The sequence below is a fragment of the Homalodisca vitripennis genome, chromosome 4, assembly GCF_021130785.1.
Source record: "Homalodisca vitripennis isolate AUS2020 chromosome 4, UT_GWSS_2.1, whole genome shotgun sequence".
NCBI classification, from domain to species: Eukaryota; Metazoa; Arthropoda; class Insecta; order Hemiptera; family Cicadellidae; genus Homalodisca; species Homalodisca vitripennis.
This window is the reverse complement of record NC_060210.1, coordinates 188,714,332-188,727,271: the sequence shown is the minus strand read 5'-3', so window position 1 is coordinate 188,727,271 and position 12,940 is coordinate 188,714,332. Positions and strand designations below refer to the sequence as shown.

General features: G+C 33.9%; 1 protein-coding gene across 5 annotated transcripts in view; it reads right to left on the bottom strand.

Moving 5' to 3' along the window:
* Nucleotides 1-411: 411 nt before the first annotated feature.
* LOC124360796 (neprilysin-2) overlaps nucleotides 412-12,940 on the bottom strand; it is a 119,919-nt gene continuing 107,390 nt past the window's right edge. For 4 of the 5 annotated variants that reach the window (XM_046814697.1, XM_046814696.1, XM_046814698.1 and 1 more), the window contains 12 exons: nucleotides 12,755-12,861; nucleotides 11,752-11,890; nucleotides 10,698-10,909; nucleotides 9,352-9,528; nucleotides 8,317-8,534; nucleotides 6,561-6,719; nucleotides 5,008-5,166; nucleotides 4,522-4,618; nucleotides 4,222-4,390; nucleotides 3,148-3,266; nucleotides 2,614-2,745; nucleotides 412-1,418 (listed from right to left, as the gene is read on the bottom strand). In XM_046814697.1, coding sequence (XP_046670653.1) covers nucleotides 1,077-1,418; nucleotides 2,614-2,745; nucleotides 3,148-3,266; nucleotides 4,222-4,390; nucleotides 4,522-4,618; nucleotides 5,008-5,166; nucleotides 6,561-6,719; nucleotides 8,317-8,534; nucleotides 9,352-9,528; nucleotides 10,698-10,909; nucleotides 11,752-11,890; nucleotides 12,755-12,861 — 2,030 coding nt within the window. In that variant the 3' untranslated portion in view covers nucleotides 412-1,076. The remainder of the gene's footprint in view (nucleotides 1,419-2,613; nucleotides 2,746-3,147; nucleotides 3,267-4,221; nucleotides 4,391-4,521; nucleotides 4,619-5,007; nucleotides 5,167-6,560; nucleotides 6,720-8,316; nucleotides 8,535-9,351; nucleotides 9,529-10,697; nucleotides 10,910-11,751; nucleotides 11,891-12,754; nucleotides 12,862-12,940) is intronic. The other variant, XM_046814695.1, reaches the window with a different exon arrangement.

Genomic DNA, 12,940 nt, shown 5'->3' with positions numbered 1-12,940 from the left:
AAATTAAAATATTAAATACAGAATATTAATCAACATTTCAACTATGTCATAAATTTAACGCCTTCTTAAATGGTCCACATGTATATATTTAGTTGTTTATTGTTTATTATTTAGTTGTAGGTTAATGTTCACACTGATGATGGTTTAATACCGAAACACGTGTATGAAATAAAATAATTTTTAAAAAGGGTTTTAGTTGACCATTTATTATCCTAACATAGAGATAGCCCTGTAATGTGGAGTTAATAACATAATTAAATCTTTTATTACATTTCTGTTAGTATTTGACTAGTCTACAATTCAATCCCATAACTGTAGTGCGAATTTTTTAATGTTTATGATTGAATCAAGTTGTACACATTTAGGAAATAGATCAAGAAAGGGTGGGGGGCAAAATGAACACACACAAAATATTGTGTAATCGTTTACTGAAAACAAGAACTTGTATACAAAATAACATCATTGGACATTTAACAACTATTTGTTCTTATTTAATATTTATCCTTAAAATCTTATTGTCCATGATTGTGCTATGTACAGTACATTCCTTACATAAATATTCTATGTTAAACAGAATTTCGAATAATATCATGTTTTAGCACCATTATAATAACTTAACAATAAAAAATACATTAAACCAATACTACACATTTTATTTCAACCGGGTTTGTATATCATTAACTAAAACAAAAGGAGGGTGTGATGAAAACAATAAAATATCTAACTATTCAAAAACATAGTTATTCTCTGTGCGTATAAATAATACATCTGCAACTTAAAAACTAACTATTTGTCTTTTATAAGTTTACTAATAAATATTTATATGTTACTTTTATATGTACATTATATTTATTTAAAAAAAGGACGAATGGTTTATCAGTTCGATTCCTAAAATAATAAAAAATAAGACGTCTTTTATGTTTGTCATTATAGTTTTTTCAAATCTTTGAAAGATTAATATACTTTAAAATTATATTTTTTATTGTTGAACTTTTAAAAATACATTTTTCAGGAATCTTTTTCATTTAGACTAGTGGAAAAATACAGAAATGCAATACTTAAAAGGTTCTCTCCGGTTACCAGACTTGGCATTTATGGGTTGGGTTCATGTTAGAGCCGGACGGGCATTTGAAGTCACGGGCGAACTCTGGGCGGTTGGAGAGTGGGCCCCGGACACGGAACTCACCGGGGGAGTGCTGGCCGGTGACAATACGCAAGCGCAGAGTCTCGGGACGATAGACTGAACACCAAGTCGTGGCCGCGCTCACCCAGAACAACTGCTGTGGCGTAAGATTCTGCAGTCCGGGCAGTCGGGACTCTGTACCGTGCTGTGCTACCCAGTGGTTGTACGCTCGGTAAGCCTGTTTGATACCACCATTGTCAGCGATATTCTCTCCCTGCGTGTTGATTCCATTCAGCTGCAAACAAAAATGAACATTGTAATATTCCTCATTATGGTATAAAGTAAAGAGTACAAAAAAGATTGTTATTTTTGAAAGTGTTTCATTATGTATGGTTCTTGCGTTCCTTTTTGTTCTCTTAGGATAAGAAGCTTATAAGTTGCACTTAGTCCTGATAAGAACCTAAGAGCTGCTACCGGAGTGACAGGATATTCAGGATGGTTAAGGTTAGGGGGTAGGGTCCGCCGGTTAGAGGGGGGGGGGGGTGAATACCTTTGCATTCAGGAAGCTTTAAGTTGTAGTGAAGAAGTTGGCTGGCAGAAAATGATTACCAAAGCTCATTTAGCATTAAAAGTGTTTAAAGTTACTTTTCAGTGACTTTAGACAGTTAGGTATAAAGTTCATTAAAATCAACTAATTATATCATAAATTGTTACAAAGCTTTGTTTTTATTTATTCAAACATAACAGAGCTCAAATATAAGCCCAAATGTCATTTCTAGGTTATGTTAAAAATGCAAAGAAATTTGTAATCCAAACTATGTACGATTAGTTGGTTTATATTTTCAAATTTTAAAAACCAATCTTTAATTATTTATGATTAAGAAAAATTTGATGAACTATTTGTGAAATGTAAAATTGAGATCAAATCCAATTAAAATATTTAGTGGTTAACTTATTTTTGAAGGAAACAGGATTTTTCAGGATCGTTCAGTGATGCAAAAAATCAGTAACACTAGGTTTCGAGATCTGCAATCTGATCTCTTCTTCAGGTAAATGACTAACCTAACACATCTAATCACATAATTATGTGTTAAGAGATCAGATTGCAGATCTCGAAACGTGGTGTTACTGATTTTTTTTTCACTAAACGATGCAAATGTCCGGAAAATGTCCTGTTTCCTTCACAATCCTTCCATCATCAAAAACAAACTTCAAACAAAGAACCTTATTTTTGTAAGCATTGAATGCATCACAAACAAAATTAAATAAGAAACTTATTAATAAATAACTATGAACTTTGCGTCAATTTAACATGTGTTGAAAAATTAAAGCAAAAAAAAATTAAAAAATATGATCCAAACCAACATAAATAAGTGTTTTAATGGAAAAGACATTTCTTAGATACTTCCACAATAAATTTATTAAAAATAGCGCTTTCGCCGGTTAAGGCATCATCAGTTTTTAATAAATAAGTGTGTTGGACTACTTACATTGAGGCCCACTTGTTGCGCGGTGAAGTTGCCGTATTGTTGGATAATGCAGGAGGCCTTCTTGAGATAGGCTTGTTTGGTCTCGGGTGCCCACCAGTCCACTAGGTTACCTTCCTTGTCAAATTGTCGGCCCTAAACAATAATTTCAACCAAATTACATTGTGTTTATGTCAATAACTTTTCCACACTAGATCATCGATAAAATCTGTATAAACCCTCCCTTCTGAAAAAATGGGCTTGTGTGAGCAAAATGATAAACTTTAGTTAAAAGTGAGTTTACATGCTGTTAAAACTGATGTTAAAACGTTCTTATGACTTTTGATGTTCCTTTGATACTTTAAATTAGAAACATGTAATGACAATAAAGTGATTTCATTATCAAAAAGCTATAAAATCCCAACTGCTTGAGAGAAAAATCTAGTCTATAAAAGTTGAATTTACAAATACGTAGGAGACGGGGAAGGCAATATCAATTCATGTAAAGCCTGAGACCATATCAAATAGTGTCTCGTGATAAGTTGTGGCACTACTGACCTGGTCGTCGAAACCGTGCGTAATCTCGTGGCCGATCACAAAACCGATGGAGCCGTAGTTGAGGTAGTTGGGCCGGTCGTGGGAGTAGAACGCTCCTTGCAGGATGCCAGCTGGGAACTCTGCAACAAAGTGGTGAAAATGTTATCAATCTTTTCAACTCAATTATTATATGTTGAGATGGTCTTTCTGACTTTCTTTTTCAACAAAATATTGTATTGTCATTGTTAACGGTTTCAGAGACCTAGAGAACTTTTTTTAATTCAGGGTCTCCTAAGTAATCACGGATCACCCAGCAGGGATCACTTCTGGCTGGTTTATATTATACCTTCCCGTTGAACCTACCACTGGACACAGCAAAAACCGATGTGTAACTTCAATCTGGGCAACCTTATGGATGTTCAGGAGCGGCACATCACTAACCGCAAATTTCGAGATTCTGGGGTTCAAGGGCAATACAATAGCTCTAGTCTACTGCGGGAGATGACTGTTGGAGTTGATGGGGTTCCTTCCCTAAGTATCAAAGGTTCTTGTCAGCCTACACATAAGGGCGTGCAACCCCCTGCCTGTTTTGAATGGAGAGGTAGGTTCAGAGCTGGCCTCCCCTTCTTCCGAGGGCATATGACTGAGATTAGTGCCCTAATTCTTCCTCAAGGGTCTCGACAGGAGGCCTCCCCTACTCCCTAATCTTACCCATCCTGAATATCCTGTCACTCCGGAACAAGCGCAAAGGTCCTTATATGACTAGGTGCAATTTATAAGTTTCTTGTCCTAAGAGAAAAAAAAGTGATCACGCTGTTGAAACTCAAATTATCCATCATGTCTATATTGGGTTATATAGAAAATTATTTCGGATGGGGGGATTTTTGTACTGGGTGGTTCATTGGGTATAAGATACCCAATGTTGAGCTTTTGGACCTCCTGAATGTCATCTCGATTAAAACAAACTTCTGGGTGCCATTTAATGTTTGCCTTTCAAAATTTTGGGGGGGAGGATCAAGCCTCTGAGTCCCCCCCTTAAATACACTGATGAGATATATGATTTCAACTCTGTACAAGGAATAAAATGAAACTTACGAATGGAGTTTTCTATGGAGCTGTAGAAGGCATTGACAATGGCAGGTCTGCCATGTGTGATCCAGTCTGTCTTGTTGACAGGCTTCCTGAGGCGGTTGAATGAGTAATCGAACCCAAACTTGGTGACATTCAGGATAGCCTCCAGGTAGTTATCAGAGGTTAGCTCGAGCTGCGGGGGAAACAAAGGACACCAGTTAGGATAAAATATTTACTTAGTGAAGTCAAAATTACGGATTTTAAGACGTATGGTGGGTGATTAAATTTATTCTAGAGCAACCAAATACTGTATGAATTACAAACCTTTTCATAGAACTCTTCCAATTTGCTCACGTCCAAAATTTCGTCTGGGTAGGCGATGTGGGATGTCATTGACTTAGCTTTCTCCAAGGCATTTTTCCTGTTGAAGTAAAATTTAATTACAAATAAGGTCACCTAAAAATGATTTATCATATTTTGTAGTCATCTTTACAATTTTTTAACCTCAGTATCACTTAAGTTGCAATTTTACAAAAAAATTATAAATTCAGTCAGTGATAATATGGCACATGTTAAAATCTCATATGCTTGTACTCAGCTTGGTTACATATTTATTTATTCTACTATTTTCTCTGTGCCATCATGGTTACCCATAAGAACAATGTAAAAATATTTACTAACGGTTACCCAAATGTTGTGGAGTGACATGCACCATACTCGAACTTATTGTCTACAATATAAAATTCTTAAGAAAGGGTTTTAGTTTCTTATTTTTGATATTAGTTAAATTTAAGAATTTAAGTAAAATACCTTGTTTCCTCATCCATCCAGTCAACAGTCTTCAGAATTTTGTACATTTCCTCTCTGATGTTGTCCACCATTTCCAGAGCGTTTTTCTTTGCATCCTCTTTGAAAAATCGTTTCACGTACAGGGAACCAACTGCCAGCGATAAACTGAATCCATCAAAACTATTATAACACTATAATTAGTGAAAAAGTTGCGTTTTGCAACTATATTTAATGCACTTCCTGAAATAAATGTTTTTCTGCGTATTAACGAGAGATATTCATGTGAATAAAACGCGTTATTGTTGAGAAAATATTCATAAACATAAAATATGGTTGTACAGACAAAAATAAGTATACTGAGACAATATTGTAAATGTTGAAAGATAAATAATGAATAATGCATCTTATGGTTTAATTTGTAAAAAGACATATTACTAACACTCTAGACACCTTCCATATTAAGAAACTAATTAAAAACAATAGCATGGAACGTTAAAAAAAGAGTTTGAAGAATATTAAACAACCAATCATATTATATATTGTACATGTAGTAACAAGATGTGTAATGTAATTATTTTCCATAACCAACCTTGATTGAGTCTGCAAGTTGCAAATTTAATATAGGATTACAAAAAATTGTATGTGCCTTTATGAAGAAAATTCATGCCCAATAAACAGAATATGTTTGAAATCTTGATATGTCTAGTATGGGTTCTAAAGGGAAAAAAGTTTGTCACGTATTTTTATTAATGTATCGTAGAGTTACAGCCTTCCAAAACTTAATGTTCATGAAAAATATTGTATTCTTCAAATTCAAAGCCTTACAAGAATTTTTTTGGGGGGTGTTAGCTATGAAACCAGATTAAAACCAACACTATTAAACTGCATTTCAGGGGGGGAAGGAGGGAATGATTGAACCCTATAAACTCCCCTTTAGCTACAGCCTTGGCATCCTTTAACATGTTTTAAGTAGTAATTATGCTATTTATCAAGTCGTATCTAATTTGGGTTTCATAATTTCTTTGGTGGAGCTGCATTATTGTCACAGTATTATACAGTCTGGTAAAATACAGAGGTATTGTCTTTCCCTCTCACCTAGGGGTTTATGTCAGAGATTCCTAATAGGGCGATACCTTCAAATTTGAGCTTCTTGAAAAGGTACTGTTTATCAAGAAAAAAATATGACACCAAATTTCTTTAATTGTATATGCACAGTTATACAATAGGGGAAACATTTATAGAAGTTTATAGTTTAGTTGGGTGACCAAAATACTATCATTTTTAAGATAGAATAAAAACAAATTTGTGATCTTCTTTTGGAAGATTTTTGCTATGGCCAAAAATGAATTCTGTACTACTAAAAATCTATAAACATCCACTTTCTTATAATTTGTCTAAACAGCAAGTTACTAAAAATATACTTTTTTTCAATGTTTGAAAAGCCCTAACTCTGAAGAAGTGCATTTCGAACAAATATTCAACGGATCGAAATGGTCTTATTTTGATTTACAGAATATGTACAGTACAGCCAACCGGTAATCTAACTGTTATTCGACCAAACCAGAAAGACTCACCTTCCGGCAGACAATCCCACACACTCTTTCCACCGCGGCTCTCTCTCGGTTCTCCCTGTCAGAGCTGTCCCGTACTCCAGCTGTCGCTTCCGCAGAGTTTCTGTCAGCGAAGAGACAGCTGAGGCCACAGCCTTCCACAGCAGGTAGTTCGCTTGTATCCTGATATAATGTCACAGCGTTAGCACAAAGAACTGCACTGTCTACACACCTTTATAGAATATAATACACATCCAGGATCATGGATCCAAAAAAATGATAAATATCAAGAATTGTATGGCTTTGATTCAATTATTTACAATTTCTGGATAGGGGATTTAAATTTTTTAACCAAACACCCCAATGAAACTGACTGATAAATTGATAAATTCTTTATTTAACCTGCCCTGATTTAGACCAATGGTCCAGAACAGGCGGAAAAATATACAGAAATTTACAAAACATTACATTGCGGGTTTTGTATTATTCTAGTTGCTAAATACAAACATATACAGCACATATTATTATTACAGCCTAAATATAATTCATACTACAAGTTACCAAAGACACATCATAGAGGACAAATTATTTTACGTTTAACTATCACACGATTATTTAATCACTATATCAGTTTTATCTTAAAAAAGTTGTGATTTCGCTGCAATTACATTGAGTCGATAGTTCTATCACCGATAACAATCGATCACTATTTCTAAACATGCATATCTTATAACAGAAATTATTATTAATTTCTTTTTCTTTTTGTTAGTTCTCATATCTAAGTACCAATAAATCTTTTACTTTATCAGCAAATATGTTTTCTTTTTCAATTCTTTTTATATTATTATCCAGATTATTTAACAATCTTATTGATGTCACAAAAAACGATTTTGTGACTGTGACAATCCTGTGAATGGGAAACTGAAACAATTCATTAAGTTTTTTATTCCTGACAAGATATTATTTGTAATTTAAGTTTAATACCTTGTTAATTTCTTTGTTAAAAATCAGTTTGACACATTTATTACTAATTTTATGTACGGACTTGTCATCTAAGGCCATTCTGTAGGGGGTGCAAGATATACTTCAACTTCAGATTCTGTACTAGCGAACTACGCGAGTCAAAACTTGATGTGTTTCCCATAAAAACAACACTAAAACCAGCACTGTACCTTTTTCGAATAAACTTATAAGAATTTACAAAGTAAAGTCCCTTTTGAAAAACCCTGTATTAAAAAAATGTTAAATTGGTGTACCTATAGTATGTAAAATAAGTCCAACTTCAAGCCAATTTCATTTTATACAGTCAAGGACATTGTCCTTAAGTGAGTACAGAGACTAAGAAAATTCGGTTTCTGATTGAGAAAATAACAAGTAACAACTAAAATTACTAAAACCTTTCATGTGTCTTTCTACATCTGGAGCAATGTGCATCAAAGCTACCTCCAGCCACCGTATCTCTTAATTTAAGTTGAGTTCTTATACATTTCTTAAGTTGTAGATTTTATAGCAGATTCTCCTGAACTATTATGTTAGAGGCTTATCTCCTTTTAAGAGGACTGCCACAATACTGTTAATGCTTTCATTTTTCTTCTCTTAATCCTTAAATGTCTTAGAGTCTGCTGGACAGATTATTGGCGTTCAGACGATTTTCAAGGAATCAGTAGTTTCTCCAATTTAGTGCTATCGAAGAAAATTCAAAAACATTTGTGCTATTCCACACAGAAATACAGCATACCATGCAAGAAGTGAATTCTAAAGTGGATTTGTGGAAACTAACCTTTTAGGGGTGGTGCTGAGGAGGACTTCCAGGCCAGATATGTAGGAGGGAACATCCACGATGGCCACCTCGTCCGGGCGCAGCTCGATACTCTTGGGCAGTATGGTGGAGAAATACTCGTACCAGGGGATTGATGGGAACTTCTCCTGGAGTTCCGGGATCGTCATGGGGTTGTACAACTTGTTAGCATCCCGTCTCTCTTCAGGTGGCAAGGAAATCTGGGGCAAGATGGGTTATTTCAAACATTAAATGATTCCAGTTTCAAACGTTTCATCTGTACCAATTTTTCCCCATAAATAATGAAAGTATTGTGATGGTGTAAATAAAATAATGATCAAATAAATAATCGTTAAACATTCATGTCTCAATGCCCTATATTATGGAAATAATGCTGCTTTGTGAAAATGTAGTTTTCTCCCCAACTGTGAACACTTCTAGACAGTTTGAAATGTATAAAAATAAAAATATAGAAACTTGTCAATAAATAGAATTAAAATTTTTATAAAGTCTAAAAAAGATACCAACACTAGAATTAGTATAGCTTTAAAAATTTACAGTTTTTTGTGGTTACAAAAGTTTTAATTATTGTTTCTATTAAGATATTATACAGAAGAAGTGAAGATTAAAAAAAAAATATTACTGAACTGTATCGTGTGTATTAACAAATTAAAAAATTTAGATTAAGAAAAATATCAGGATATTTGTAAATAAACTCATATGTCAACTTAGGACACCACCAATTCATATGGTCAAAACACACATACATAGACCATCATTGTTTTTTGTAATAACCTTTTTTACTCAAATATCCAAAAAGGGATATTTATACTCAAAACAAAAATTAGATTTTTTAGGTTTTTTAATTTTTTTTTTATGGAGAGAAATTAATATGATTGATAAAAGTGAAATGTCAGATTTATTCATTCCCTATATAATTAATTGTGTAGTATTTGTCCTATTTCAAGACACTCTGATGAAAAATCAAGTGGAAACATAAGTTTACCAACCTCGTAAAAATTAAAACAAATGACTCACATTGGCTAGTTTGATCTCAAATTCAAGAGACTCCTTGAGTTCCTTGGTGGCTCTGGTCCGGTCGGCACCGAAGAGGACTGCGATGTCCACCATGTAACTGTAGAGGGCTGCCACAAGCTTCTCCTCCATCCCCTTAACCAGGTACTCCCTGCTCAGACTCAGAGAGGCTTGGTCCAACTGCAAATAATAAATACTCAATTTTTCTGTCTGTGTAAACTTTCTTTTAAGAAATAAATACATTGTTGTAATAAAATGTTTATATTTTGATATTAATTCCTACCTAATATTACAAATGCGAATGTAAGTTTGTTTGTTACGCTTTCACATGAAAACTACTTTACCGACCATAAAACTTTGTACACATATTCTTAGAGGTATTAGAAGTAACATAGGGTACTTTTTATTAATAAACAAAATTGATGTGTTACGAAAATAAAAATCTAGCTACTTCAACGCCTGGAATGCTAGATCCAGTAATGAAGTTCCAACCCTGAGTACCTACTGTTGTACCGTCACACTGTATTATCGATGGTCACGTTAACATTAATCCAATCCAATCCATCCATCCCATTGGTTATAGTTTCAGCTGTTTGGAATTCTTCTATATTTAATGTTATTTTCTTCTGTCATTATTACATGCAGTGATGCAGTGTACAACTATTTTCTTGAGGTTAAGGGTAATTTTTGTGGTTGGATACCATTTCATTATTTTACTCATCCAATTCTTATTCCGTTCTTCTTTAAAAATGCTTTGGAAGCGGAAATCTAGTCTATCAAAAAATTTGTCACTGGCCCGTGCAGCAAAAGTTGCACGGAATCAAGAATCTGCGGTTTACGCAGAGCTGAGAAGACAACAGCAAGCACAGCGACAATGTTTTTTGAGAGCAGCCGAAACGCCTCTTCAGGCACAAGTTCGTTCAGAAAGACAAGCTGCACTGCAGGCAGCTAGATAGCTTAAATGCAGTCGAAGCCACGGGTAAAAGCTAGTATTTTACATTAAAATATAATGATTACGTTTCTGTTGAATCTAAAAAATATCCTGAAAAAAAATATTTTTGTCAGTTTAGTTTCTATTTTAGAGAAGCAAATAACAATGAGATAACAATATTTTCATTTAACTAAAAAAGCTGCAACGTTCCTGACCAAAATATTTTTTATTTGTTGGAGTTAATATATCTGTTTATGAGGGAAGAAGTTAAAACTATCATCTCAAGAAGGCTTTGAGTCTGATCAAACCGAAGCAACAGATTACTGATAATCTAGATACATTGTATAACAACGCGCTCAGAGAATGTGTCAGGTCAAGAACAAAGGAATAGCTCAGAAAATAAATAATGTTGACTCACATCAATGACTCTGATGGTGGAGTTCTTGTAGTCTGTGGTGATGGAGAAGTCAATCAGGTAATCAATGCTGAAGCCCTCATCCTTGAACTTGTATGTAGTATCTTTCCACGTGAAGGATCCTTCGTCCCAGAGATCACCCTCCAGCACCGGCCAGCCTCCCATCCTCTTGACTATCTCCTTGATGTGGTCTAGTCCTGCTGCTTCGATCTGAGCTGGACAATCAAATAATGTTAGTACAACTAGATCCTTACGGAGGACACAATCCATCCTTTGGCTCAGAGATCATCCTCCCGCACCGGCCAGTCTTCCATCCTCTTGACTATCTCCTTGATGTGGTTCAGTGATGCTTCGATCTGAGCTGGACAGTCAAATATATTTTTTGCTCAGAATATAAACCTTGGATGACTTTTGATCTAAAAGAGTTCATAAAGTGGATTAAAATCATAAATATCAGAAGATCATAAAGTAAATCTGTGGATTAAAATACCTGGACTAATAAAACTCTATGATGACTTTGATAAACCCTGCATCAAAAAATCTACAACAATAATGAGCATTTACAAAGCAGTAACAAAAATAAAAGTTTACAAAAAAGTGTTAAAAGGTTTATTTATATTGCATTATACATATTAACAAAGGAATTTTCCAAGAACTTACTCCTCAGGTGCTTTGTAAATTCTTTCACTGATTATTTTTATTCTAAAATATTTATGTCTACTTAAGATTCCATGAAGTGTTCCCAAGAAAAACCCACAGAAAATTCATAGCCTTAAGATGTACGATGGCAAAAGTGTTTTTGAAGCAAAGAAGTATTCTTCTCCAAGCAAACGTTCCAGATACTTTATCTTAGACTCAATTTAAAAAGAATTTTCCTGATGATAGTTATGAATGTTAACTACTTCCCAGGAGAAACATTATTTTATAAGAATGCCTTTTAAAATCTAAAATAAAATATTCACGAAAACCTCAGAAGTAATACAATGTTGTTTTTGATCTTTCAGAGGGAAATCCATGGACAAACTTTGTATGTCTACAACAGTAATATTGAACTTACTCTTGTTCATGCAGGCTTTGTAGAGACTCTTGGCCATGCGGAAGGGCTTGGCCTCGTTCTCTGCTGAGGGTTCCTCAATCACCATCCTCAGCTGGTCAGTGAGGGTGTCGTCAATCTTGCTGAACAGCGTCAACGAGGACTGGACACAAAGTTACACTTCAGTACCGTACCAATCTGTTGGCTCTGCTCCATATAAATAACTGAAAGAGATCATCTCAACTTTGCTATTCCCTAGATTTGTTATGCTTGTTGTTGGTGAAGCAGAATTTGAAGTTTATGGTAGTTACTTTTATTACACATCTGAAAATTTGTAACACTTAAAGGAATGATACAAAATAGAATTATTTCATCATTACATTGTCCAATTTTCTCAATTAATGAAGCAAAGTAGAGTTGGAACTGGCTTATTTACTGTGATTGTTTTTATTCAAAACCATAAACCTCATCGTTTGTAACTGAGTTATAAAGAATGTCTTTTGCATCTCACACTCCAGTTTTTACAATTTGGCAAAACTCAAAACTGGAAGGAAGTATACAAGAATATTTCTCCAAACTACCCATCAAATTCATTTCATAACAGTGTAAGTATTCTGGTTTCTAACATCATTAATTGATTGGACTAATAGGAAACAAAGAGGACATGATACAATTTTTCACTCAGTAATATTCAAGATTGAAAATTTAGATCAAAAACATAATACTGTATTACATTTTAATTATTACAAGTTGAGTTATTTTACTATAGCATATTAATGTTTATAAATTAATTACAATTAATTTTTGTTTTAAACTCTAAATCTGATCATCATTAATACAATATTTTCTAAAAGATCAGATTAACGTAAAAATGCTTCTATGAAATATTGTCTTCAATATAAAATTATTATTATTACAAAATAAAATCAACAATTTAACTCATTTAATGGCTTGACTATGATGTTAAATTTGAAATAACATAGATAGATGAATTCATATATAACTATACTGAAACAGTTTATCTAACCTTATCATCTGGGATGATAGTGTCCTTAATGAAGTTTCCGCAAACATGCTCATAAAAGTTATCGCATGGGTCTACGTCGGGGTTCATATTCTTCAGTATCTCGGCAGCTGTAAACATGGAACAGTTTATAGTTTACGGAACATCATAACGAGTTTATAGTTTTTATGAATGTAAATAAGTGTGCTT